General features: G+C 40.5%; 1 protein-coding gene across 4 annotated transcripts in view; it reads right to left on the bottom strand.

Moving 5' to 3' along the window:
* The window catches only part of fmr1 (fragile X messenger ribonucleoprotein 1), an 87,030-nt gene that overhangs the window by 12,587 nt on the left and 46,785 nt on the right, over positions 1-27,658 (bottom strand). For all 4 annotated transcript variants that reach the window (XM_080187807.1, XM_080187808.1, XM_080187811.1 and 1 more), the window contains exons 4-10: positions 20,140-20,211; positions 19,064-19,212; positions 18,819-18,912; positions 18,598-18,714; positions 8,485-8,655; positions 4,979-5,057; positions 4,785-4,894 (exon numbers count right to left, since the gene is read on the bottom strand). In XM_080187807.1, the coding sequence (XP_080043933.1) occupies positions 4,785-4,894; positions 4,979-5,057; positions 8,485-8,655; positions 18,598-18,714; positions 18,819-18,912; positions 19,064-19,212; positions 20,140-20,211 (792 nt within the window). The remainder of the gene's footprint in view (positions 1-4,784; positions 4,895-4,978; positions 5,058-8,484; positions 8,656-18,597; positions 18,715-18,818; positions 18,913-19,063; positions 19,213-20,139; positions 20,212-27,658) is intronic.

Here is a 27,658-nt window from a genome sequence, read left to right as displayed (position 1 = left end):
TTTATTTCCTTTTAATTCTGTGAGATTTCTGCATGTTTAAGCTGCGAGTTTTAGAGAAAAAATTGAGCGATTCCATTCATTGTCCCCAATGGATGAATTCAGCAGCCATGGCTATTTTTGTGAAGTCGTCACTGAACACTTCATTCTATTTTTACCAAATTAAAACAGATGGAATAGTTTGAAATTTCAGAAGACCTTTCTTTTTAAACCAGTTTGATTTATTGAGATGACATCTTTCGTTAGTGCTGAAATATTTCCAGTTTTTTCCAATCGATAAAAGGAAAATTGTAAACTCGGCACAAGGGAGCTTTCAAAGTAGGTAAAGCCATGCCTGCAAAATTGCAACTTATAAATTTTTATTCAGCACAGAAGATCAATCAAAAGAGTAGAAGCAATTTTGTCTCACATTTATGCAGCATTATGATTTTACTAACAGTATCATCCCCAATTTCTTCCCATTTACCTCTTGGAGTGACTCACGCAAGAGCTTAGTTTCATGGTCACAGATTGCCTACAAATACCATAACCAGTCCTCGCGTGAAGAATTAGCTTCCTAATTACATACTTATGTTTTTAGGATCTCAAAGAAACTGCCAATGTACAGTGTAATATTTTCATGCACTCAGGTTTATTACACCTGGCAAAGTGCTACAAGCAAATGGAATAAGTGTCATTCTGTTTTGGGCCATATTGGTTGAAGACAGAAATTCGTCCAAGACACCAGAAGATCCCAGTCTCCTTTCAGCAGAATATCTTGCATCTTTCTGAACAAGCAGAGACTTTCTCATTGAGACATTAGCACCTCAGGCAATTCAGCACTTCTTTGGTGTTGACATGAAGTGTCCAAGTGGAACTGCCAACTCAAGAGGCAAGGATAAATGATCTGCTCATGTTTCAGGCACAGATTTTTAGTTAGATTGGTCAGAGGGAAGGTTCTGGCAGCTCAGTGAGTGACTCACCTTGCTGTCAGAATGCACTCAACTTCAAAAATGTTGGCCTTCACTTGATAAGACAGGTAAGCCCTTAACAACATTCTAAGAATTGCAATGCACCGATTTACAGGCATTCTTGGGGTTTAGTCTGATAAATGCTTCAGTTGCTTCATTTAGTTGCAGGACCATAGATCTGGGAGGCTTTGTAAATTCAAAACTGTAGAGAAACAGTACTTCAATGTAAAATGTTCTAAAAGGCAGCTGCTAAGTCTTGTGGAAGTTGTAACATTGCATTTACTTTTAGAACGGGATGATCTGGATGCTCAGCATAGTGAAAAAAATGCAAAATGACACATTGAAAAAAGATTTAAGAAAAACAAGCCTGCTTAATAATTTGATTGGGTTTATATATCATTTTAAAATCTTGGTACATTTATAATCAGCCCTTTTCATTCCCATGTTAACTGCATGTTGGTAAGCTTATGGTCTGCAAAGCTGTGATGTATAGCTTTTATCAATATGACATTTGAGACTAAACAATTGCCAGTATGATGGTGGAGGCAAGGACATTGAATACACTGAAGTCAAAATTAGAAGGATTTTTGATCGATAAGGGAGTTAAGAGTAATGGGAGCAGATGTTAAAGTGTAGTTAAGGCCAGAATCAGATCAGCCACAATGTTAATGATTGTGGAGCAGGTTCAAGGGACTATTACTAAGATTTAAAAATTGGCCTATGATACCAAACTTGGATTTGCGGCTACAGGGAGGAAAAATGCTGTGTAATTAAGGTTAATTAGAGCCAACTATCTATGCTTAAGAGTGTTCTTTGATGCTGTGGACCTTTTCTGCAGATTGCACATAATGGCTTCATTTTAAAATATAACAGTGACAACATTTGCACATAGAAGAATACGACACATAAAAAACTTTGCCTTAAAAATTCTAACTCTTGCCTCTCAAGCAGAACTGTTGCCTCCAAAGACTTGTGTCATGTTGTTACATTGTCACAGGGGTCAAATTTTCTCAAAGTCCCTTTCTTTTAATGGTAACCCATTTAAAATTATCATGGCTGCAAATAGTAGCTAACATTTTATTTTCCCCACAAAAACTTAGCATTCGAAATCCAACTTCCCCTGGTGACTCATATTTCTAAATTAAGGGTTTATGCCTTTTATTAAATTGTTTACTTAACGGGCTTAGACTCAGCTAAGAATGGTCTTGGACTTTTTGTCTTGAGTTACGATGATGTGGTTAATTTGGTCTGTACACTCCGAGCATGTGCAGCCTACCTGATTTCCCAGAATGTATCAGTACCCCTGAATAAGCAGCACTGATGCAACATTTCCTTTAGCTTCTAACCGTTTCTGCTCAGGTGCTTTTCAAAATTATTTGAAGAAAAACTAGGGGAACAAATTTCAAAATCTTAAGGCAAAATTTGCATCAAGTATCTTGTAAACATGCATGCCTCAGGCTGAGAACAACAATGAATAACACACACTGCAACTTGTATTCTTTAAATTCCACACGGACCGTCGAGAGGAAGCATAAGATTTCTTTAGCTTTAGATAACTGAAATAAAAATTGCATTTGCTTATTCGAGTTGACATCCAGAGGTTCCAATATCTAACATCAATAAGAGACAGAGCAAAGGAGAAAAATGTGGTGTTTATTCTCCATTTAATTTAAAAAAAACCTAATGTCTAGAGAGGTGCATTCTTGGGCCTGGGCAGGTGTGCATGGATTTTGTGACAAGGAAACTGGATGTGTGTGATTTAAATGCTGAAATAACTCAAATATTTGTGCAGGGTTATACTTTTCTCTGGTGACTATTTAAACTTTAAAAACAAACTCAACAGTGATAAATGAAAAAACAAAATCAATTCTTTCAGTGTGGTCAGAAAACTAGGTTCAATAATCTTCATGAATTGTTGCCCTGAAGTCTCTCACTATTACGGAATGATTACTTGGACTTGCTAGTTCAAGAGTGTAGTTGAGGAAATAAATGGAGGATTGGTACGGCTTTGTGTTCTTTTTCCATTGTTACGTTGTGTTGATTTTGTTATTTAGATATTTAATCGATGACTTGATTGAAAAGAGATGATTTGAGCCATTTATGATTGTTTGGCTCCATGGAAAAGCAATGCCTTATAAGGGTGACCCCTGAGATGTAACACTTGAAATACAATGCCACTGAGTCGACACATTCAGATGCGAACCTTTCTAAGGTGTTGTGGAATGAACACTTGCTAACTCAGGTCTTCCACATTTACACTGGCTTGTTGCACTGTTCACAGCAAGTGATAAGAATATTATGCTGGGTCAAACATAATGCATTAAACTTTTGTAGATATACCTGTCTAAGGATAGAAAATCTAGTTGTTGTGTAAACACAGAGTTCATACAAATGAGAGTTGGCAAGCATGCCAACTCTGATATTTGGTGTTCATTCAGAGAACTTTGTTTCTCCTTGGGTTAAGCTTGAGCCAGGAATTTCATTCATTCACCAAGAATGTACCCCAGAGGTGAAAACGTGCACTAGAGGTATGTTTTCAAAAAAAATGAAGCAAAATAGCATTTCCTGTGGCATTGCACGCAGTAATTAGGTATGCTGTTTTAGAATGACAGTGATTTTATGTCACGTAAAATCATAAAAAACCTACAGTACAGGAGGCCACTATTTGGTCCATTGAGTTTGCACTGACAACAGTCCACCCAGGCCTTAGACCCATCACCACATATATTTATCCCACTAATCCCTTTAACCTATGCACCCCGGGACCCTAAGGGACAATTTAGCATGGCAATCAACATAACTTACACATCTTTGAGTGTGGGAGGAAACCAAAGGAAACCCATGCAGATATGGGGAGAATGTGCAAACTCCATACAGATAGTGACCTGAAGCCAGGAATTGAACCCAGGTCCCTGGAGCTGTGAGGTAGCAGTGCTAACCACTATGTCGCCATGCCACCACCATACTATCAGGGAAACTGATTTCTAACAATTGGAAGTGTCAAATACTGATACGGCATTCTGCAAGTTTTAATTAGTGCTTGAGATCGAATTCCCCAAATTCCTTTCTCTGTAAAATCTGTACACACAGCTTTGATTATTGTGCATATTTACCCGTGTGTTTAATCTTTATCTCATTTTAAAAAGAGATACTCAAAAGATGGTAGGCAACAAGTAGCACATTTTTAGGCAAGCATACTGAGTTTGATAATACCTCTGCCAGGTTTAGTATTCATGATGTGGAGATGCCGGCATTGGATTGGGGTGGTACAGTAAGAAGTCTCACAACACAGGTTAAAGTCCCACAGGTTTATCTTTTGGAGCGCTGCACTTCATTCACCCAATGAAGCAGCAGCGTTCTGAAAGCTTGCGCAAATAAACTTGTTGGACTTTAACCCAGCGTTTAGTATCAAAATATTAGGCACTAGACTTCAAGGACATTGGGATGAGGTGCTGGGTTTCACAGTATTAACAGTATCAAAGACTTGGTGATAACCAGCAACTGGAATCTAGGATTTTAATTTACAATAACTAGACGCTTCCAAGGGCTTAACACTAGCTTTTTGTGGGGAGTTGGCAGTGGTGGGAATAGCTAACACAAATGTCAGGTTTCTGAAGTGAGGTCAAATCCTGAGGGAGATGGAGGAAAGGGAGTAGGGGACGTTGATCAGAGATTATTTTGGGGTCTGGTTGCTGAAGGGCAAGGGTGGTCCATTTGAATTTATCAGAATTCTGAGGGACGTGGGCCCAGTGCACCACACTTGGACATCAGGTACATATTCCTCACTAGCAAGCAGTATACTATGCATCGAGCTATCAGAACAAAAGCACAACACACCTCTTCCCGGGGAATCTTTTTATCACCATCTCCTTCAATTCTCACTCGGACCACTCCCGATTTGTCTACAATTTCTTGTATGAGCTTCCCGTTTTTGCCTATTACTTTTCCTGGAGAAGAAATGGATCAGTTCCATTTTATAAGTTCAAAAATAGATAATATTAACACAAGAGAATTTCTTCAGATGGGCTTACCTACTAGATTCCTCGGTACTTGTACAGAATCTTCCGTAAACTCGAGGTAATTTCTGGCCTGCTTGACTGCCTCCTGGTCCTATAAATCAGATTGATATTAAAGGAAGAATGTCGCCTAGAGAAAACATTAATTTCAACTAAATTAATGATATTAGTGTTATCATTTCTGTATAAATTTATATTGCAATGCAATTTGAACTGTGTTTTTAGCCAATTTGCTCCCTTCTCCTCTGCTAAAGGTTTGGTTTCTTGCTGTGTAGGTTCAGTTTGCAATAACTTGCTTAAGGAGAACACGTAGGTGCACATGGAAATTATAAGACGATTTGAAAAAGGGAAATAATTCATGCAGGTACAGAGGAAAGTTACCTACCTTGAAAAGGCTTCCTTTAATTTTCAATGAAACTATTCTTCACAATGCCCCACTGGGAAATTCAACAGGACTAAAAATACCTTTAAGACAGTTTTGATGTCAAGGATGTCATTATGCCATGACTTGCCCTCTCTGTGATATTTAAAGATGCGTCAACTCTTGCACAGAGGAGGAAGGTGCAAAATGCATTAAACTGTAACTATGTACAGAAATTGAAGGCTAAAAGCATTGTGATAACTGCGATATCACTCCCTGGGGAGTGTTCTCCTTCATAGAAGATTTGACAAGGTCCAAAAACTCCCTTTCTTCCTCCACATAATGTATGATTCTAAACTAGCCACACTTCCTGGTGGGGAGGCAGGAGGTGAGGGTGGAGTGTAAGGGGTTGGTGAAAATAGCCAATTTCTAATCAGGGCAAAACACCAACAATTAGAAGATGTTACCAAGTTGCAAATCAACTTTAGCTGAAGTATCAGTAACGCCAAATTGGTAGCAAGAAAATAACAAACCTCCAAATATTGCTCACAAACATATTAGTACTTTCTTTGGAGACTACACACAATGCGTCACAAAGAAGGGGCAATTATAATGAAAACTGAAAAGATCTTTCTGTATTTATATGTTATATAGGTTCCATTGCCAATTTATTTGGAGATGGGTAAACAGTAACTTTTGTTGGAGACTAACTTAGCTAGGAACATGAAGCAAAGCATTTTTACAGCCTATTGCAAATAAAGTAAACTTCATCAACCACAATTGTCTGTAGTTTATTAATGCACTAACAATCAAAGCAACTAGAATCACAATTCTCCAAACAAGCAACTTTAATTTACCAACAGCACAACAGTTTGAAGAGATGAATAGGCAAAACTAAGATGTTTAATTCAGATGGGATTAAATTTCAATGCGTTTTTCAGAAAAGATCCAGAGACTATTCCTTGAGGGAAGCAATATCAAAAGGTGCATTATGCACCCTGACACAACTTAGGTCATGAAAAACTGAGTCATTAGTGCTCAAAAGCAGGAATCAGAAATAATCACTAATAAAAAAGACAAAATCAACCAGAGACCACCCCCACAGTTGGAAAGATGCAATGATACCTCAAGTTTATTCCAACAATACCTCCCTTCATTGCAACTAATACCGCCGAGGAGGACAAGAGCAGCAATGTCTGTGGGACTGTACCACATCTCCTTTGACCATCCGAGTTAAAATCTTGTCATTCCCCCAACAGTATGGGAACACCATGACCAGGACCACAGCAGCTCAAGGAAGTCAATTACTCCCATCTCCTTGGAGAAACTAGACAGAGGTAATAAAAGGTAGCCTTGCCAACATCTCACACATCTTGTGAACAAACAATACAAAAACCAACAATGCAAACAAGATCTGTGACCATCTGACCAGTGAAGACGGTCATATTTAATAACAGCTTATTCTGACATGGAATCTATATCATCAATTATTATATCATCCTTACAGGAAGGAGCTTTATAAAGCAAAATTAGGCACCAAATCACTTAAGGAGATATTAGGACAGATGAACAAATGTTTGATCAAAGAGATAGATTTTAAGGAGCATTTTAAAGGAGGAAAGAGAGGGTGAGTTGGAAGGGATCAACAGAGGGAATTCCAAGGCTTAGGACCTAGTCAGCTGAGAATCAGAATTAGCTGAACAGGGAGTTGGAGGTTTTAGGCCTGGAAGCGATTGCAGAAGATAGGGAGGGGCCAGGCCATTGTAGGATTGAAAAAAAAATGAGAATTTTAAAATCAAGGTATCATTTGACCAGAAGCTAATGTAGGTTAGCAAACACAGGGATGACAGGAAACTTGGGGCTTAGTGCGATTAAGGACATGGGAAACTGTATTTTGGATGACCTCAAGTTCACAGAGAATCGACTGAGAAGCCATGTGAGCGTGCGGTGGTATAGTCAAATCTAGAGGTAACAAAGGCATGAACACAAAACAAACGCAAAACATCAATATTATTCATATTTCTATTCAGCATATTCATCCAAAATCCCTCCATCTGTTCACAGGCCCCAAAGCAGAAAAGCGAGTTAAAGGAGTTAACAGAAGATATAATAGATGAAAATTGTTAAGCATTTTCTAGGTAGAACTGGGGAGGGTAGAAGAATGCTGAATGAACTTTCCTCTTTTAATGTCTACTTAATCCTGCATAAATTAAATCCTACTGGATGCTATGCACCCTGGAACTCTAAACATCCTACATATTTTCCTATAGACCAGTGGAATTGAAAAGTAACTTGTCGATGATGGGCAGCCCCCAAGACTCCATATCAGCTTAATAAGTCCAGGCAACTCAATCCCATTTGTACTTACCCTGCCTGTCATGCGTTTGGCCAGACGTTGGAATGGACATTACCCAACATTGGTGCATAGACCCAATTCCAACCATAACAATCAGTTATTAGTACTGAGTGGGAATATGGATTTAAGAAAGAAAGGAGGAGTATGTTTTATGGCCCTTGAGCCTTTTCCATCGTTCAATAAGATCATGGTTGACTTTTGACTTTCCCATACAATCCCCACGTTCTTTGTGTTGTCCAAGAATCTATCGATCTCAGTCTTAAATATACTAATTGACTGAGTATCCACACCTCTTTGGAGTCAAACGTTCCAAAAATTCACAATCCTCTAAAGTGAAGAAATTTGTCATTTCCATCCTAAATGATCAACCCTTTACACCCTGACACCTTGAACCCTGATCAAGACTCTCCAGCTAGGATAAACAGCCTCTCAGGATGTATACTGTTATGCCTCTAAGAGTTACAATTTCACTGAAGTGTATATCTCATTCTCCAGTAAGTACAGGCTGATTCTACTCAATCGCTCCTCATTGAACAGCTCTCTCATTCCACGTAAATATCATGTACGCATGTCTACATAAGATCCATGATATGCACCACTTAGGGTCTATAAAATTAAAGAGCTTAAAAACCACAGCTATACTGGTATTAATATAATAGTTACAGCAATATAAAATGGTTTTATTTGTTCAACATATTCTTCAATTAAAACTGAGGATTTTTAAAATAAACTGAACTCTGTAGTTCCACTCATGTTAATAGTGGACACACATTTCCATTTATAACAGATTCTAAAGGAACCCACCTCACCGTAGATGTGGAAAGTGCAAGTCTCTTCATCCAGTTCAATTGTAGTGACGCCTGGCACTTTCCTAGCTTGCTGGATGTTGGCTCCATGTGTTCCAATGGCAAGGCCCATGAGGTCTTCCCGTACAACAAACTGCTCATGGAAGCGTGACGCAAGCTGTCGAGAGCTCTGCAGAATTAAACAAGCCACAGGAGATGTAGAATCAGTAGAGATACTTGTAGTGTCATCTACAATTTGACAAAACAAAGGAACCTTCCCTTTGTTGCCAACCTTTCAAATGTCAACAACAAAAAAGCAGCAATAAAAACTTGGGCCATCCACACTGGCAGGATCTGCCGATCCCGCTGGATAGCGCACCTCTGCTGCAGGCTTCCCTATGGCAAGGCATGCATTCAATAGAAAACCCAGTTGACAACGGCAGGACCAGTAACTCCTGTCGCCAGCCACTGGCAGGCTGTCTCCTGCTGCTGTGAAACATGCGGTGGGTTGCACGGTGAATCCCACCCTTGGGTTTTGAATCCACTCCATCTACAGGTTGCAAAGAAAAAAACAACTCAAAGCTAACTTCACAAAGTGCATTTCTTTCGTCACTCATTTCTCCTTTCATTGAATACTAAGTTTTTCTGTGACATCTTCAATCTACTTTTAGTGTTGCTACTAGATTTTTTGTCTTTGTCTAAAAGAGGGATGTTAATGAGTTTCCTCCTTCTCACTTCCAGCAATCTTTGTCTCAGCATCAGTCCCAGAACAGCATGTTTCCTAATAGTTTAAAATCATTGTAGTTGAGGAGAGGGAAGGTAAGGAAAAGGAATGCAGATTAGCCGAGACGCAGGAATTTGAGAGATAGAAATCTGAAAAGGTGAAAGAAAAAAATCAAGTTGTCGTTCAGTAGCAAGGCAGATGCAGCATAACAATAATAGAAAGGAGAGAGCATCAGTACATCAGAAATAAAGCAAACTAGATTCATCTGAAAGGAAATGTAGCAAGGGAAAATAGGAATGTGGAGAAAAAGCCGAAGACATGACATAATGATACACAGAGTCACAGAATCAGACTGCTTTAACAGTAGATTACCGAATTTATATGATTCACATTTATGTCTCCTTTCAACTGCTGAAAACGCACCAGAAAGACACCACGTGGCCTATGCGGTATTTACGGTCCACATGACTTTCTCCCAACATATATGCTACTTCTCCTTTCTTCCCGATGTAATGGTCTAGCTTCCGCTTAAATGCATCACTGCTCTGTGCACCAAACTCTTTACCATCGTGGTAAAGAGGCTTTGCTGCTAATGTCCAACTATTTCCAGACGACAAGTTTTTGATCAATCAAAACATGTTGCAGTTCAACAACCAGAAATTCCAGCTTCAGCAATGGTGTAAAATGGGAGATACAAGATGAGCTGTCAGTTATACACTCAACACCGATTTTCCATGAGGTGGGAATGTCATGAATTTGGTTGGAAGCTCATCTCGGGGTTAATACGATAGCAAGGTTGTAAAGAAATTAGTGTAATCTCATTTTCGATAATTAGCAGTTAAGGAACAGAACTCCGAGTGGAATCAGTCTTTCCAATATTCAAATGGGGGAAATTTCTGCTCTTCCAGTGCTGGATATTGGGTAAGCAGTCTGACAATTTAGCAACAGCAGAGCTGTCGACAGAAGTGATGACGATATGGAGATGGGTGCTGTCAGTGTACATGGGAAATAGCAGGGGCCGAGGTACCATGGGAAAAGCAATAACAAAGGAAAAAGAAACGAGTCATCAAGTCAGCAGGCAAGCAAGATCATGAATGGGACTGGCAACTTAAATATGGACTTCAGCAGACTTGGAATCCAAATTCTTGATTAGCCTGAAGAGTGTGAGTAGGGTTTCCAAATTCGCAATGGGACTATACATCAATGGTTTGGCTAGGTAACTTCCATCTCACATTATTGCTTCTCCTATGCTCGATGCTAGATAGAGCTGAAGACACAATAGCTTCTCTGTGGATATGAACTGCCATGCAGTTGATACACACAAAGTAATACTTTGGACTTTCATACAATACAGCAAATAACTTTAATCTTGCGATTCCTTCCAAGAACTGCCAGATGATTCTAGGGCACTACACTGGAAGATAGCGATAAACAAGAGCTGAGTGCACTGAATGTTGGACAGGCTACAGGTTCCCACCACATCCCAGGCACAGAGCTGCAGACTACTAACTCCAGAACTAATTGCAAGCTCAGCTGTTTCAGTGTAACACTGCCATTCACTACACAAAGTAGAAAATTGCCCCATAGTTCCTGTCCACAAAAGCAGAACAAATCCAATTCGGTCAATTATTACCCCATCAATCGGCTCTGAAACTTCAGAGAAGTTATAGAAGTTATCACTCACCAATAACCTGCTCAAAGTTCAGTTTGAGTTCCAGCAGGCTCAGGCAATTCCAGATTTTATTACAGCTTTGTCCAAACATGGACAAAAGAGTTCAACTCAAAAAATGAGGTGAGAATGACTGCCCTTGACATTGAGGCAGCATCTGATGGACTGTGGCATCAAGTAGCCCCAGTAAAACCGAACTCAGTGGGATATAAGAAAACTCTCCACTGGCTGGAATTAAACTGATCACAAAGGAAGATGGTTGTAGTTGTTGGAGGCCAATTATCTCAGAACCTGGATATTACTGCAGGAGCTCCTTGCCTAATGTCCTTGGCCCAGCCAGCTTCAGCTGCTTCATCTATACCCTTCCTCCATAAAGCAGGGATATTTACTGAAAGTGCCATAGTCTTCAATTCCATACGTAACTCCTCAGGTAATGAAATAGTCCCACATGCATCAAGACCTGGAAAACATTCAGGTTTGGACAGCTAAAGGGAATATCCCGCTGGCTTGAAAGTGGTAAGATTTCAGCCTACAAGAGGTCAACAGCTGGTAATTATGTGATGAGTACCTCATCTCCTGACTTGCACCATCATTTACAACACACAAGTCACGATTGTGATGAAATACTCTCAACTTGGAGGGTTGTGACAAGTGGCATTCCTCAGGGATCAGTGGTGAATTGCTGTATTGGAAGAAAATGTAACTTGTTTGATTAGTAAGTTTGCGGACAACACAAAGATTGGTAGATTTGTGGATAGCGATGAGGACCATCAGAGAATACAACAGGATATAGATCGGTTGGAGACTTGGGCAAAGAGATGGCAGATGGCGTTTAATCCAGACAAATGTGAGGTAATGTATTTTGGAAGGTCTAATACAGGTGGGAAATATATATTAAATGGCAAAACTCTCCAGAGTATTGATAGGCAGAGGGATCTGGGTGTACAGCTACACAAGTCACTGAAAGTGGCAATGCAGATGGGGAAAGTAGTCAAGAAGACATACAGCATGTTTGCCTTCATCAGCCGGAGCACGGAGTTTAAAAATTGACAAGTCATGTTGCAACTTTATAGAATCTTAGTTAAGCTGGACTTGGAATATAGCGTTCAATTCTGGTCACCACACTACCAGAAGGATGTGGAGGCTTTGGAGAGGTTACAGAAAAGATTTACCACGATGTTGCCTGGTATGGCGGGCATTAGCTATGAGGAAAGGTTGGAGAAACTTGGTATATTCTCAATGTGAAAGACAGAGGTCGAGGGGGAGGCCTGATTGAAATCTACAAGATTGTGAGTGGCATGGACACAGTGGATAGTCAGAAGGTTTTTCCTAGAATGGAAGAGTCAATTACTAGGGGCGTAAGTTTAAGGCGTGAGGGGCAAGGTTTAAAGGAGATGTATGAGGCAAGTTTTTGTACACAGAGAATGGTGGATACTGAGGGAGGTAGTGGAAGCAGATACGATAGTAACTTTTAAGGGGCGTCTGGACAAACACATGAAACAGATGGGAATAGAGGGATATGGTCCCTGGAAGGGTACGGGGTTTTAGTTCAGTCGGGCAGCATGGTCAGTGCAGGCTTGGAGGGCCAAAGGCCTTGTTCCTGTGCTGTAATTTTCTTTGTTCTTTGCCTGGATGAGAACAACTCCAACCCTCAAGGAGCTCAACAACCCGTTTGACTGGCACCACATCAACAGATTAAACATTCAGTTTCTCCAGCATTAGCACATTCTGTCTGCATTCTGTACCATTTACAAGATAGATTACAGCAACTTGCCAACAATTCTTTGACAGTATCCTTTAAATTTTTAATTTCTACTGCCGAGAATAACAAAGCTAACAAACAGGAACATAGCTGCAAATACCCCTGCAAGTCACACAACCTGACTTGAAAACTTGAAAATGGAATGAAAGAAATTTATCAATGAACAACAGCATCGATGGAAGTGATGATGGCGCAGAAGAGCCGGTGAGACCTTGTTTTTACATAAATGACTGCTATCAAAACTCATTTTAATTGAAATGCTGTAGAACATGTTGGCTGAACATCAGGTGTGCATTTTTTGAGTTGTCAAGTTGATTGCTGTAAATTGGAAAAAAGCTTCTTTAAATATGGTTAATATTTGGTATCAAACACATATTTGCGGTCCTTCACTTTTTCAGGATCAAATTCCAGGAACTGTCTACCTTTGCCTCCACAACACAAGACCTAAGAGTATTCACCACTACCACTAAGAACATAAGAAATAGGAGCAGGAGTAGGCCATCTAGGCCTTCGAACCTGCCCCGCCATTCAATAAGATCATGGCTGATCTGAAATGGATCAGTTCCACTTTCCCGCTTTCTCCCCATAACCCTTAATTCCCTTGTCTGTCAAAAACCTATCTACCCGTGACTTAAATACATTTAGCGAGGTAGCCTCCACCACTTCAATGGGCAGAGAATTCCAGAGATTCACCACCCTTTGAGTGAAGAAGTTCCTCCTCAACTCCGATCTAAACTGTCCCCCCCTTATCTTGAGGCTTGCCCTCTAGCCCTGCTGTCCTTTCTAAGCAGGAAGAATCTCTCCACCTCTACCCTATCCATCCCTTTCATTATCTTATATGTCTCTATAAAGATCCCCCCTCATCCTTCTAAACTCCAACGAGTACAGACCCAGTCTATTCAGTCTCTCTTCAAAGTCCAACTCCCTCATCTCCAGTATCAGCCTAGTGAACCTCTCTGCACTCCCTCCAAGGCCAAGATATCCTTGCGCAAGTGCGGCGACCAAAACTGCACACAGTACTCCAGCTGCAGCCTCACCAGTACCCTGTACAGTTGCAGCAAGACCTTTGCAAGGTAAATTAAGGACAGGCAATAAAATGCTGATTTTGCCAGCAGCACCCACATCTCACAAGTAACCACCAGTACTGTCTCAGGCACCAGATACAGAGCCATCTGAATCTTTGCAACCTAATAAGTCAACAACACAGAAATACTTGCAGAATTAATGAGGTAGTAACTCCACATGTTAAACATGCTTGGAAGATGCCAGTGAAGGGCCTGTTCTAGAGGTTTAAAGAGGACACAATCATCAGTCTATCTATCTTAAAACTGAGTGCAGTGTAACACCAGCACTAGGTATGCTAAGGTGGGAGAGAAGCACTGGGTAGGGCAGATATGATCACAAGAAAGCTCTGTGGTTACTTGACAATCATTGTGATCTGGCCGAATAGCTAACTGAAGTCTTACTGATTCTAGGTCGAGCTAAAATCCATTATTATTCTACATTGCTCTGACTGCTGCAGTCTACTATCCATGAAAACATATTAGGGCAAAATAAAAGTAAAAGAATCAAATTTTTTTTCACCTTACAGAGACACAACTGATTTGATTTATTATTGTCACATGTATTTACAGTGAAAAGTATTGGTTCTTGCACTCTAAACAGACAAAACACACCGTTTAAAGAGTAGGAAACAAGAGGGTGCAGAATGTAGTGTTAGGGTCATAGCTAGGGTGTCAACAGTTATAGCTAGGTCATAGCTTGTCCTGTCCTAGTGTAAGATCAGTCCATCCAGGAGGAGATTCCTAACTAAAGAGGATACTTCAGAGGAAAAGCAGTAAAACTAATGATGTCAAGTGACCTAGTCATATTTCTTTTGATGTTCCACAGGACAATAGCCCCCCACACAAACAGTGAGCAGGATATTTCTCTTTTTAATACTGGAAGTACTACTGCTGACCCTTCCACTATTCACAAAGTAATCTGCAGCTCCAGTTGGATGAACATGTTGCACAGGTAGGATTGCTACTGGAAGGATTACATAAAAGGGCATCACTACATGCAAATACACCTGTGGCGAGAAGCACATGGTCTGCCAGAATAAGCCTCAATTCCAGCATGCAAAGGTGGAAATACATTTGTTTGCATCAGCACACTTGCCTGTTCCTCTAATAATAGATGAATAATCAGGTTCATGTATTAATGAGTTTATGTATTGGCCATGGTTGTTTATGTGACAAAGTGTTCAGCCGTAGTTTAAGGTAGAAGATTCATTGTATCCTATGATTATAATGTATTGCGTAGTATTTCCTATGGTCAATGCTCTTTTGATGGATATGTTTACTTATAAGCTCTCTGTCAGATTAGTATCTGACTACTGGCCTGGGCAGAGAAAATTCCTTCTTGTACATTTTTCATCTGCAAGGGTGAGGGGACAAATGTCAGTGTCAACATTGTTTGATTCGGCAGACATTTCCAACTATCCAACAGTGGCTTTGGGCTGGGCCTATCAGCAACAGGTTTGCAGACCATCTTATTAATGGAGTTTAGAAACCTTAGTTAATTACTTAACAGCTCAATCCCAATGTTAGAAAGCGGCACTGAAACCTTTGTTCCCCATTAGATGATAGGTTCATTCCAGCTCTGAACCATTTGATCAGAAAAAATCCTTGCACAGTATTTAAACCCCAAGATTATGAGTGTGCAAGGTTTCCTTCAAATTTGTCAGCACAACAGTTTCAAAGTAAAATTAAAATATTATCTCATTCAGCCACAGCAAACATTGTTTTAATAAACCAAGGATTAAAAAATAGATGTTAATTAGCCAAAGCTTCTACCAAGCCTGTTTTTGCTCAGATTAAAAGTCAAAACAGGCTGTCAAAATTCCTCAATACATTTGTACAAAGTATAGTCGTATATTAAATTTAACCAATCAATAATTCAGTTCAGCACCACATACAAAATAGGAACAGGAGTAGGCCATTTAGCCTCTTGAGTCTGCTCCACCATTCAATAAGATCATGGTTGATCTGTTCTATCTACTCCCGATAACTTTTGAGTCCCTTAACTAACAATTTTATAATCATCTGCATACAACAATTCTGTGGTAACCACCTCATTTTCTACAAATATCTCACCACAATCACTCCTGTCCTGATCAATTACTGAAAAAGGCAACTTTCCAGTGAAACATTTTAGACCTAAAACATAGAGCGGCACGTTGGCATTGTGGTTAGCACTGCGCCTCACAACACCAGGGACCCAGGTTTGTTTCCAGCCTCAGGTGACTGACAGTGTGGAATTTGCATCTTCTCCCTGTGTCTGTGTGGATTTTCTCTGGGAGCTCCCGTTTCCTCCCACAGTCCAAAGATGTGCAGGTTAGGTACATTTCCCCGGAAGGGTTGGGATTTCTGTTCAGTCAGGCAGCATGGTCAGTGCAGACTTGAAGGGCCAAAGGGCCTGTTCCTGTGCTGTAATTTTCTTTGTTCTTTGTACATTGGCTATGGTAAATTCTCCCTTAGTGTACCCAAATTGATGCCAGAGTGTGGCGATAGAAGTTAATTAGCCAAAGCTTATACCAAGTCTGTTTTTCACTAGATTTTCGCAGTAACTTCATTGCAGTATTAACATAAGCCTACCTGTGACACTAATAAAAAATATATAAATGTAAAATCCCAGCAGATTCCAATGGCTTTTCTCAAGTTGAGTCAGAGGATATATTATTTTACATATTAAGGGTGGCATCAACAAACCAAAACACAAAGTAGGTGTGACACACTAAGCAAGTTCTAAAGGTCTAAAGCCAGGGTTCTAAAGGTCTAAAGCCAGGGTTCTAAAGGTCTAAAGCCAGGGTTCTTAGGCAGTTCTTTTCTGTGCAGTCGATGCACTGGAGTACAATTCTTGGCATACACCGTGCTGATCTCAACTGAGATGGTGGTAGAATCCCACTTGCAAAGAATTTTCAAAGATTCCTGGCGGAAACTGGACAGGTACACAGTCAGGGTCGGAGGTGATGCTCCCATGATCAGACAAAACTGATCATCATTGTTGAACTGCATATACGAAAAGTGATGCCACTTCAGTGAGGTGCTGCAGTGCTACCAGGACCATTGAGATTACACCCAAACAATGTGTCAGTAACTTCATAAAATATTGGGGAAAGAGCGAGACTGGCAAAACTGCAACACGCCGCAATAGGGCAGCACAGTGGTTGCTGCCTCAGAGAGCCAGTGACCCAGGTAACTGTGTAGAGTCTGACATTGTCCCGTGTCTGCATGGTTTTCCTCTGAATGCTCTGGTTTCCTTCACAATCCGAAAGACAAGCTGGTTAGGTGCATTGGCCATGCTAAATTCTCCATCAATGTACCCAGAGTGCATGGTGACTAGGAGATTTTCACAGTAACTTTATTGCAGTGCTAATGTAAGCCTACTTGTGACACTAATAAATAAATTAAAAATTTCGGACATAGGAACAGATTCTGCCACTAGAAAGCATTTAAACGTACCTTTTCAAAAAAGGCGACAATATTTCAAGGCCACATAGGCATTTTGAACTCCAACACATGAAAGGAAAGTAGCGTTCTCTGTTTTAAGTTCCTGCCTTTACAAGGACTATGCGAGTTGAATGTGCCTATTTACTTTTATTACTAACAGAAAATAGTCTTAGGACACAATTGTTGATTTCAATGGGCTGTCAGTGAAATGATTTATAATGCAATTAAAATCTCATCTCGCTAGTCATTTTATCTCAGCTCCAGGTGCATTTATCATCCACATACTTTGGATATTCAAAAGGTTCAATGTGTAGCCCAGCAATAGGGGCCTGTTCACTGCCATCAACAAGATGCTATTTGCTGAAAGTCAGTTTGTAAATTCACCAACGATAATTTGTCAGGCTTTGAGGGAGTGGAATGCATCCACAACATAATTACAAGAAGGAAGGCAGCGATTTTTCACTATGCACCTCTTGGTTTCCTGTCTGCCAATCTTTCATAACAAGCTTTCACTTGGGACTTTTCCCTCAGTTACAATCCCTGATGTTAGTACTGGACAAGTCAGCTCCCAGAGTGAAACCCTGGCCTAACATTTTTTTTAAGAAAACATGGAGGAAAGTAACTGAACAAATTCACAGGAGTCTGATGAACTTTTAATACAAAGAATAAATGATCAAAACAAGAAAAATAAACCATATTACACCGGACAAAAAATTTGGAGACATCTGAATACAAACACAAGAAGATGCTTCAAATTCACACTATTCCTTCAGCCCAGCCATATCTTTGCAGACAAATAAACTAGTGAAGAGTTACCACTGGCTTGACACAAAGACTTCTTGCTTGGGACGGTTATAGTTGCAAACGTTTACTTCCAGATGATTCACTCGATGCTCTTCCCTCCCACGTGAGCATTTCTTCCCAAAACACTCTAAAAACTGCTTCTTCAACTGCAGAGCAAATAAATGAGTTCCCTAAACTCATTCTTCCAATAGCATCTCTGCTAAACTGAACGCTTTACTGAGTCCTACAACTGACTACTCCAACAACTACTGTCTCCAAATGCCACATAGTCTTTCTTATCTGATAACTTTAAAATTCTTGTCATCTCTCTAATGCACACTGAAGCCTCTTTTTTTCTGTCTTTTCTCAGTGTCTGTATCACTAGAAAACAGTAAAGTTTTAACCTTGAATCCCTTTTAACCGACCATTTTAGCTTCAGCGATTGTAACCTCATTAAAAGTGTAAATTACACAAACAAACCCAAAAGAGCTGACCTCCTCGACGGGAGTTTATCCAGACTCCCCAGCATCAAGACTCACAACCTAAATGAAACTAAAATCATTTTAACTATTTCTTATGCAAATACGTATTTAGAAATATAGATTTGATATGTATGTTATATATATAGTTCATAACATCTCCAAGTTAGACATATTAAGGGAGAAAGGGACATATTAAAAAGATGCACCATTCGAACTTACTTCCAATTGCTTGCTAGCTTCCTCATTCCTCAGCATCAGAGTCAACTTTGTCCGGATACTTCTGAAATGCATGTCACTTAACATGCTTGCTCGCTTTGCTGTCATTTCATTGGTGGACTGAAATTTTACAAAAGAAATGTGGCATTAGGGTCAATTTGATGCACTGTAGCTCAAAAATGAAACCATGATAAAAGCAGCAAGAAAGAAAATCCCACACATACCAAAACAACTAGTTGATTACTTTCTGAATCAAAGTACACACAATAAGCGCCAATAGCCTTTTTAAAATCCTTATGTGCAGATTCGTTGGCACATCTAGAAATAATTGAAATACACAATTGGAAACGCTGAATGTGAGTCAAGACTACAAAATACATTCAGGTTTATCAAGCACAACAGTCTAGATTCAATATTGTAGTCATCAAATTCTGAAAAGTATTTTGTAACAGTTTAAAATTTTACTTACGCACGCCTCAGGTCATCTGGAACATCAAGTTTTACTTTGTGGAATGTGCTTTTTGTTGCAGGCTTATTAGGATTAATAGGTCGTAGTCGTTCTACTGTGACTATTTCATTGAAAGTGGCATCACAGACAGCGTATTCTATAACATAAAACTGAATAATTTTTTTTCTTTTTAAAAATGCATTTCTTCAATTTTTTGTTTACTTTGACCTAACATACCATAAACAGAATTAATCAGAATCACAACAGAAGATTCAACTAAAGTGCTGCATATAGGAATGGGAAACGTCCTACCGCTCAATACAGATCATAATACCTAGGTTATGCTTGGGATAAGTCAATGGGACAATGTGTGACATTAAACTGGTACCACATCAAGTTCTAACTGACCTGATACAAATTCATTAGAGGGAACATACCTTACTCCCCAACATAACCAATAGTTGCCCCCATTTATTTCTAGGAAACCCATTTCTAGACACATTGTGGACAAATCATTTCTAAACCAATCAATGCAAACGCCAAACCAGAAATGTGCAAACATTAGATCCAAGTCACAACTCAACAAATTTACAGTTAGAAAACAGAGCAAACAGTATGCAATTAACTCAATGCTCATGAAATGGTTACTGCAACTAGATACCAAGTAACTAGCCTGCTTGTCCACACAGCCATTTGCACTACCTGCATCTGCATTGCATGGGAAAATATGGCCATTTAGAAGTTTGATGAAAGAAGTGCAAAGGCGCTATCAGTATCATTTGTGCACTCTCACTCCAATTCACCAAACTTGTAGGTTTGTGGCATAAGATTTAAATCCATGAGTCCAAAGAAAATAACATGTAGGATGAAAACAAAGTTTCGAAATATTGAGGAACAGCAATTAATGTAAGTTAAAACATGCATGTTTGCAAGCTTAGTGTGGCATCATCAGAATAAAAAAAAACTGCCTTCAAGTATTATATACAATTTTAAATCTTACTAAATATTAAAATCAAACCAGAACATAATTAGCATTAAAATATCAATGAAATTAATATTAAATTGAAGCTTGAATATAAGCGTAACAAGTTTCTTACTTCACCCTTCATCATTCTAACTTTTGCCAGCCACCAGCCACAAGGTTCTTTCTCATTTGCTCGGGAATACACCTAAGAAAAGAATTACAATTCCTAATTTAGATAGTAAATCTTAAAAGAAGTATAGCATGTTGATAAAGTTTAGATTATTCTTAGTTATTTTCAACAAAAAGTCAGAAACATGCTTAATGGAAATGGCACTGAGTTGGAGAAGTGTTGATATTCTAGGCCTTTGGCAGTGTATATATCATGTAAGTATTGTGGTAATACTGCGAAGGATGATTAATTCGTTGTTAAATCACATGGTTTATTTGACAAAACTAGCTTTTTTCCAATGAAATTCCTCAGACAAAAATAAACAAATCATAACATTAGCATTTATTCTTCCAATACTTATCAGACTTAGTTTTCACCTCCCTACATGCTTGCCAATCCTTTATGGTATTTATTTGATTGTCGCCAAGTCTTCTCACAATTGAAGCAATTCTTTCCTTTCTTTTCTGTGCGAGTCTCTCAACTTCACTGGCTCTGGCACAGATTATTTTATTGCTATGCCAAATTTTTAATCTTAGCTTTTGTAATGTACAAGGTAACGAACAAGATGGTAGCTAACATTAGGAATGGGTACCAGTAACAAACAAGATGGTAGGCAACATTAGGAATGGGTACCAGACAGGATAGACTGTACAGAAACAGGCAGATGAAAGAGTGGTCAAGGCTGGTGAGTAGGGATGGTTCAAGATTTGACACTTGGCATCCGTGGAGAGAGGGGGTCAGGATGTGTTTGTAGGATATGGAGGTCTGGAAAATCAAACAGTTTGGCATTCAAGAGATATGATAAGTCAGCTTGTAATAAGATCTGGCAATTAGGTTTTGAAAATGTAGACAATGACCAGGGAGGAGGTGGAGAAGGAAATGGTAAATCTGTGCTCAAAGTTCTGGTTTGAGGCAGCACTACTGCTACTATCTGCTTCAACATCTTAGTAAAAGGAAAGACAGTTCTAAAAAGCAACTTAAGCCCACAAAAATTGAGTGCAGGCAATAGTTTGTAATTGGTTCAAACATTTGGTTGATCACTCAACCAAATCAGCATGCTGCACAACAGAGCTTCCCAAACCTTTTCTCAATCTTCTTGTGTGACCCCCAGACTGAAAATTCCACAGATATGTGTTGTTGAGTGGTGTGGTGGGGGAGGGAGGCTTTAGCAGTTGTTGATGGAAATGAGGGAGTTGTTGGGGGTGGGGAGAGGGTGGCGAAAGAGTAGTGATGAGGCTTCAATTGTTGAGCAGGTGGAATATTGGTGAAACAGCAGGATTTCTCCATAATTCCTTCACCAGTTTTTTGTGCAGCAATCAGTCCTCCGAAAGCAGTCCGTTTGGCCATGCCTAACAAAAAAAAAATGACCCTTTCGTGCATTCAAAGGGACCTTGCAGCTCTCAGAAATCAGTTCCAAACTGCCTCAAAACTTGTGCCCCTAAATTTCATCTTGTGACCCCACCGGGAGTCCTGACCCCCAGTTTAGAAAGCCCTGCTGTACAACTTGCAGACATTTCACGTCCTTACTAACAGACACTAAATTCAAAACTTGACATTTGGATTTATTTTTAAATAATCAATTAATCTTTGGAAAAAAAACCCACTGGAGTTTGGTGTAATGGATTAGAACCTTGTTCTTCCATCCCAATGAGCTGAGAGGTCACTAGCACACTGCAAAAATGCCCACAGTCATGGTTGTTGGTTTACGGGGCTAAATTCAATTTCACTTTTATGCCATAGGAGGGTCCTGGAATATTAAAATGCACATTTGAAGAATATTCTGGGATTATGTCAATTTCTCACTGAAAATAAGTGACCTAAATATATGGGTTGTCTGGCAAATGGTTATGATGAAATGTCAATGAGATATTGAACAAACAACTCAGATGCTGCAAATTCAAATTCCACCATGTTGTGCAACTGGTTGAAAAGTGTTCATTTTAAAAATGTTGCAGGGGTCTGGGGAAAGAGCAGGGTCATTGAACTAATTGGATAGCTCTTGTGAAGAGTTGGCAAGGACTGGCCTCTTCCTGTTAATTGAGTCTGCGGTGATTCGTGGATTAGCACCATAAAAATAGCCACCACATTGTTTTAAAAAACACCCCAGCATCTTCACAAATGTTCAACAAATTAGAAAATCCATCCTCACGACCTGGCCTGGACTCCAGTTTTCCATATGTTCTGAACTCAGTAACTCGATTGGCCTAAGCACGTCACTCAATTGTGTGGTGGGAGTGGGGGGGGAATTAGTCACGATGATGGCATTTCAGATTAATAGATGCAGCACCATTCATACACAAAGAGAAAAACTGCTAAGAGACAACTATTCAAAACAGGCTTACTTGCCTTACGCTCAACAATTAAACCATCAGGAATTCTGTGCAAAAATGCGTTTGCCCATATTTTAAAAATTAATTGGTTGTCTCAAAGATACAGGCATGGCTTGTGTGGAAAATACAGGGTTCAAAGTACAGTCACGTATTGCTCTGGTTAAAGCATTTCCTTAGCCAAGAAAGTGCTTGATTAGACAACTAACTTACATTATATGCAAACTGAAATAGTAATATTAAAAAAATTAAAATTAGAATTTCCTTAATGCTGGAAAGTTTAGCAGGTGCTTGTAAAACAAAGCAGTAACAGCTTTAAATAAATGAAAACCAGCAACCAAGAAACTTGCAAGCATGACAAAACTAAGATAACTGATGTGAGATAGGGAGACAGATATACAGACTTGAATTTCTTTTGCACTTGTACCAGGATGTAAATGGTGTTCCATTTGTAAGAGTTAAGGCTTGTTCCCTTGCTCAGATCTGAAGCTCTAGTTGCTACAGTGAGTCTACTCTTGATAGATTTAGGGTGAAGGCTTCTGCAGATAGTGAGAGTTATAAAATATTCAATATTTAAGTAGTTGTTTTAAAATTCATTTTTACTGGATGTGGGCCAGCATTTATTACCCATCCTTAACTAACAGAGGGAATTTGAGTCCACCTGCATTACTGTAGGTCTGGAGTCACATGTAGGCCAGACCAGGAAAGGATGGTAGATTACCTTCCCTAAAGAACATTCGTGACTCAGATGGGTTTATCTGAGTCACTATCTGTCAAAAGAGCCTGGAATTTTAGGTTTAGAATTTCTCCACAAATGTTAACAGCTTGTGGTCTGTATCATCTCAGGTTTCCCTGTACTTTTTGCACATATGCTTCAAATGTATTTGAGAGTCAGCAATTGTCCCAGTTCCCTTCTCCACAGTACCTCTTTTGGTGGCTGTTTAAAATTAAGGAGAATTACCGAACTGGTCTTTCAATGCCTGATCTATCACAGTGGACAGAACATCACCTACTCTGAGTTTACTAGTCATGATGGTCGTTTTAAATGGCTTGTTAAATTTTGGAGCTTTCAGCACCAGTTTCTTCATTAAGATCTCTTTCAGCCTCTTGAAATCTGTTTGGCACCTCTGTGGCCACACTACCTCTGCCCTTTTTGGGAACAAGTATATCAGTAGGTTAGGGTGCACAGAGTTGGGGGTAAGGTGTTAGCGTGGATAGAGGATTGGTTGTCTAATAGGAAGCAGAGAGTTGGAATCAATGGGTGCTATTCTGGTTGGCAGTTGGTGACCAGTGGAGTGCCGCAGAGATCAGTGCTGGGGCCTCAACTGTTTACCATTTACACAGATGATCTGGAGGAGGGGGCTGAGTGTAGGGTGTCAAAATTTGCTGATGACATGAAGATGAGTGGAAAAGCAAATTATGTGGAGGGTGTGGAAAGTCTGCATGGAGATCTGGATAGGCTGAGCGAGTGGACGAGGACCTGGCAGATGGAGTACAATGTTAGCAAGTGTGAGGTTATCCACTTTGGCAGAAATAATAGTAGGAGGGATTATTATTTAAAAGGCGAAAAGTTGCAGCGTGCTACAGTGCAGAGGGACGGGGATGGAGATGGAGGGGGGTCCTTGTGCACGAATCACAAAAACCCAGTCTGCAGGTGCAGCAGGTGAACAAGAAGGCAAATGGAATGTTGGCCTTTATAGCGAGGGAGATAGAACATAAAATCAGGGAGGTCTTGCTGCAACTGTACAGGGCACTGGTGAGGCCGCAGCTGGAGTACTGTGTGCAGTTTTGGTTGCCGCACTTCCAGAAGGATATATTGACCTTGGAGGGAGTGCAGAGAAAGTTCACTAGGCTGATACCGGACATGAGGTGGTTAGCCTATGAAGAGAGACTGAATAGACTGGGTCTGTACTTGTTAGAGTTTAGAAGCCTGAGGGGGGATCTTATAGAGACACATAAGATAATGAAGGGGATAGATAGGGTAGAGGTAGAGAGATTCTTCCCACTTAGAAAGGACAGCAGAACTAGAGGGCACAGCCTCAAAATAGGGGGGGGGGGGCATTTAGATTGGAGTTGAGGAGGAACTTCTTCACTCAAAGGGTGGTGAATCTCTGGAATTCTCTGCCCCTTGAAGTGGTGGAGGCTACCTCGCTAAATATATTTAAGTCACGGGTAGATAGGTTTCTGATAGACAGGGAAATTAAGGGTTATGTGGAGAAAGCGGGAAAGTGGAACTGATCCACTTCAGATCAGCCATGATCTTATTGAATGGCGAGGTAGGCTCGAAGTGCTAGATGGCCTACTCCTGCTCCTATTTCTTATGTTCTTATGTTCTAGGGCTGTAATGCTAAAGTTTAGGATGAACTTGTGTTAGAACTCATATATCCCCAGAAACTGCACTACTTACCATGTTGTGGGATTGGGGAAATCCATCAATGCATGCTCTGGGTAACACCTGACCTCGACCCACAACATGCTCTATGTAGGTTACCTGAGCTTTGGTGAATGCGTTCTGAGAGGTTAACTACCAAATCTGCTGACTGTAACTTTTTGAAGAAGGCTTCTAACTAGTCTGAGTGATCCAATCAGATGTCACACTGTACTAGCAGATCCAGGTACACTGCACAGTTGGGTAAGCCTACTTCATCAGCTTTTGGAAGGTGACAGGGCCATTTCTTAGTCCGAATGACATCACATAGCTCTGACGTGATGAAAGTAAAGAGCTCCTTAGCTCAGATGGTTAAAAAAAACCTGCCAGTATCCTGATAACAGCTCTTTTTTTTGGTATATTAGTGGTACTTCCTACTCTACCGATATGGTTTTCCAGGTGGGGAACTGGATGGTAGTCAGCTCTCATCACTGATTAAATTTTCTGTAATCAATGCAGAGCCAGGTTGAGCCACTGAGGCTTGGGCAAAACACAACTGGAGAACTCCAGCTGCTTTGGCTGGGCTCAATCACGTTATGCTCCAGCATGTACTGAATTTCGTCCTGTATCCTGGCTCAGTTTCTCCAGACATAAGCAATAGGAATTTGGCTTTATGGGGAGGATCTCTCTTTCATCTACATCCAGTAGGCCCAGGGTTGTGCATTCTGGTTTGTCCCCACAGGTATTTTTAAACACTGTGAGCAGTACTGTCAGGTCTCTTCTCTGTTCTGCGTTTAAATAAGGGCAGGGTGTCTACTTTCCCTATCATTTCAGTGTTAACTAACTGGATCATTCAGGCCTCCCTCTAATCTGTCTTTACAGTCCTTTTCGCTCTCCTGTGCCTCTGATACTGCTTCAAAATATTGACATGACATAACCTTTTCCTATTGTCTGAAGTGTCAATTAACCTCGCTAGTTCTCTTTATCTCCCTCTATGGATCACTAAACCCAGCTATTAGAGCAGTTTATCCTGTCTTGGTAGTAACTTGGCCTTGGCATGTTCATCTGGCTATTCAAAACTGTCTGGGAGGTTTTAAAGTGTTGCTGAGCCACCGCACAGGCTCAAGAGCTACTCCTAGAATATGGATATGGAAGATTCTTACCTTTGCTGTATAAATCTCTCCGTGGTAATTGACAACTTCTGTCTGTAAAATTATTCAAAAAGGCTAAAGCCAGTGGAGTCATGGTGTGCTTCTTTAGTGGCAAACAAGAGAAATCCCAGCCCTTTGTCCCAGTCGGGGGGGCCGATGCGCCTCACTTTCAAACTGTGGGAGGAAGCCAAAATAGCCAGAGGAAAATGGAACGGCGATAATTATGGGGGATTTCAATCTACATATTAATTGGTCGACCCATGTTGGACGTGGTGGGCTCGAGGAGGAGTTCTTGGAGTGCTGCCGGGATAGTTTCCTTGAACAGTGTGTGTTGGAGCCGACGAGGGAGCGAGCTATCTTGGATCTGGTGTTATGTAATGAGGCGGGTAGAATTAGGGACCTTGTGGTGAAGGATCCTCTTGGGGAGAGTGATCATTGTATGGAGGAGTTTCTGGTGCAGATGGAGGAGGAAAAAGTAGGTTCCCGGACACGTGTCCTTTGTTTGAACAGAGGGGAGTATGGTAGGATGAGAGAAGAATTGGTGAATGTTGACTGGGGGAGTGCGTTGGAAGGTAGGTCTGCGGAGGAGCAGTGGAGGATCTTTAAGATGATCTTTCTTGGTGCTCAGCAGAAATTTATTCCGATGGTCAAAAAGGACCGTAGGAGGAGAGGCAATAAGCCGTGGATAACGAAGGAGGTGAAGGAAAGTATTAAATTAAAAGCGGAGGCATTTAGAGTAGCTAAGAGTAGTGGGCGAGAAGAGGATTGGGAGAGGTTTAAATGTCAACAAAGATTGACAAAGAAGTTGATAAAGAAGGGTGGGAGAAACTACGAAGCTGGGCTAGCGCTTAATATAAAAAAGGATAGCAAGAGTTTTTATAAATATATAAAAAGGAAGAGGCTGGCTAGGGTGAACGTTGGACCCTTAGAGGATGAGAGGGGGGACTTAGTGGTAGGGGATGGGGAAATGGCTGAGGTCTTGAATAACGTTTTTGTTTCAGTCTTCACGGAGGAGGACGTGAATAATTTGCCGGGTGTTAGCGATGGAAAGGTGGTAGGACTGGGGGGTCTCAATGACATTATTGTTACTAGAGAGGCGGTGCTCGACAGACTGGAGGGACTGATTGTGGACAAGTCCCCAGGACCGGATGGAATGCATCCGAGGGTTCTGAAAGAAATGGCGGAGGTGATAGTGGATGCCTTGGTGGTTATTTTCCAAACGTCGCTGGATTCCGGGGAAGTGCCGGAAGATTGGAAAACGGCTAATGTTACGCCGTTGTTTAAGAAGGGTGCCAGGCAAAAGGCGGGGAATTATAGGCTGGTTAGTTTAACGTCTGTTGTAGGTAAAATGTTAGAATCCGTCATTAAGGAGGAAATTGCGAGGCATCTTGAGGGAAATTGCTTGATAGAGCAGACGCAGCACGGTTTCGTTAAGGGGAAGTCGTGTCTGACAAATTTATTGGAGTTCTATGAGGATGTGTCTAGGGCGGTGGATAGAGGAGAGCCGGTGGATGTGGTCTTTCTTGATTTTCAGAAGGCGTTTGACAAGGTGCCTCACAAGAGGTTATTGCAGAAGGTAAGGGGGCATGGAGTTGGGGGTAGGGTGTTAGCATGGATAGAGGATTGGTTGTCAAATA

The sequence above is a fragment of the Carcharhinus amblyrhynchos genome, chromosome 4, assembly GCF_965287045.1.
Source record: "Carcharhinus amblyrhynchos chromosome 4, sCarAmb.v2.hapA, whole genome shotgun sequence".
Taxonomy (NCBI): Eukaryota; Metazoa; Chordata; class Chondrichthyes; order Carcharhiniformes; family Carcharhinidae; genus Carcharhinus; species Carcharhinus amblyrhynchos.
Note: the sequence above shows the minus strand (reverse complement) of the source record. Positions and strands in the feature narration are given on the sequence as shown.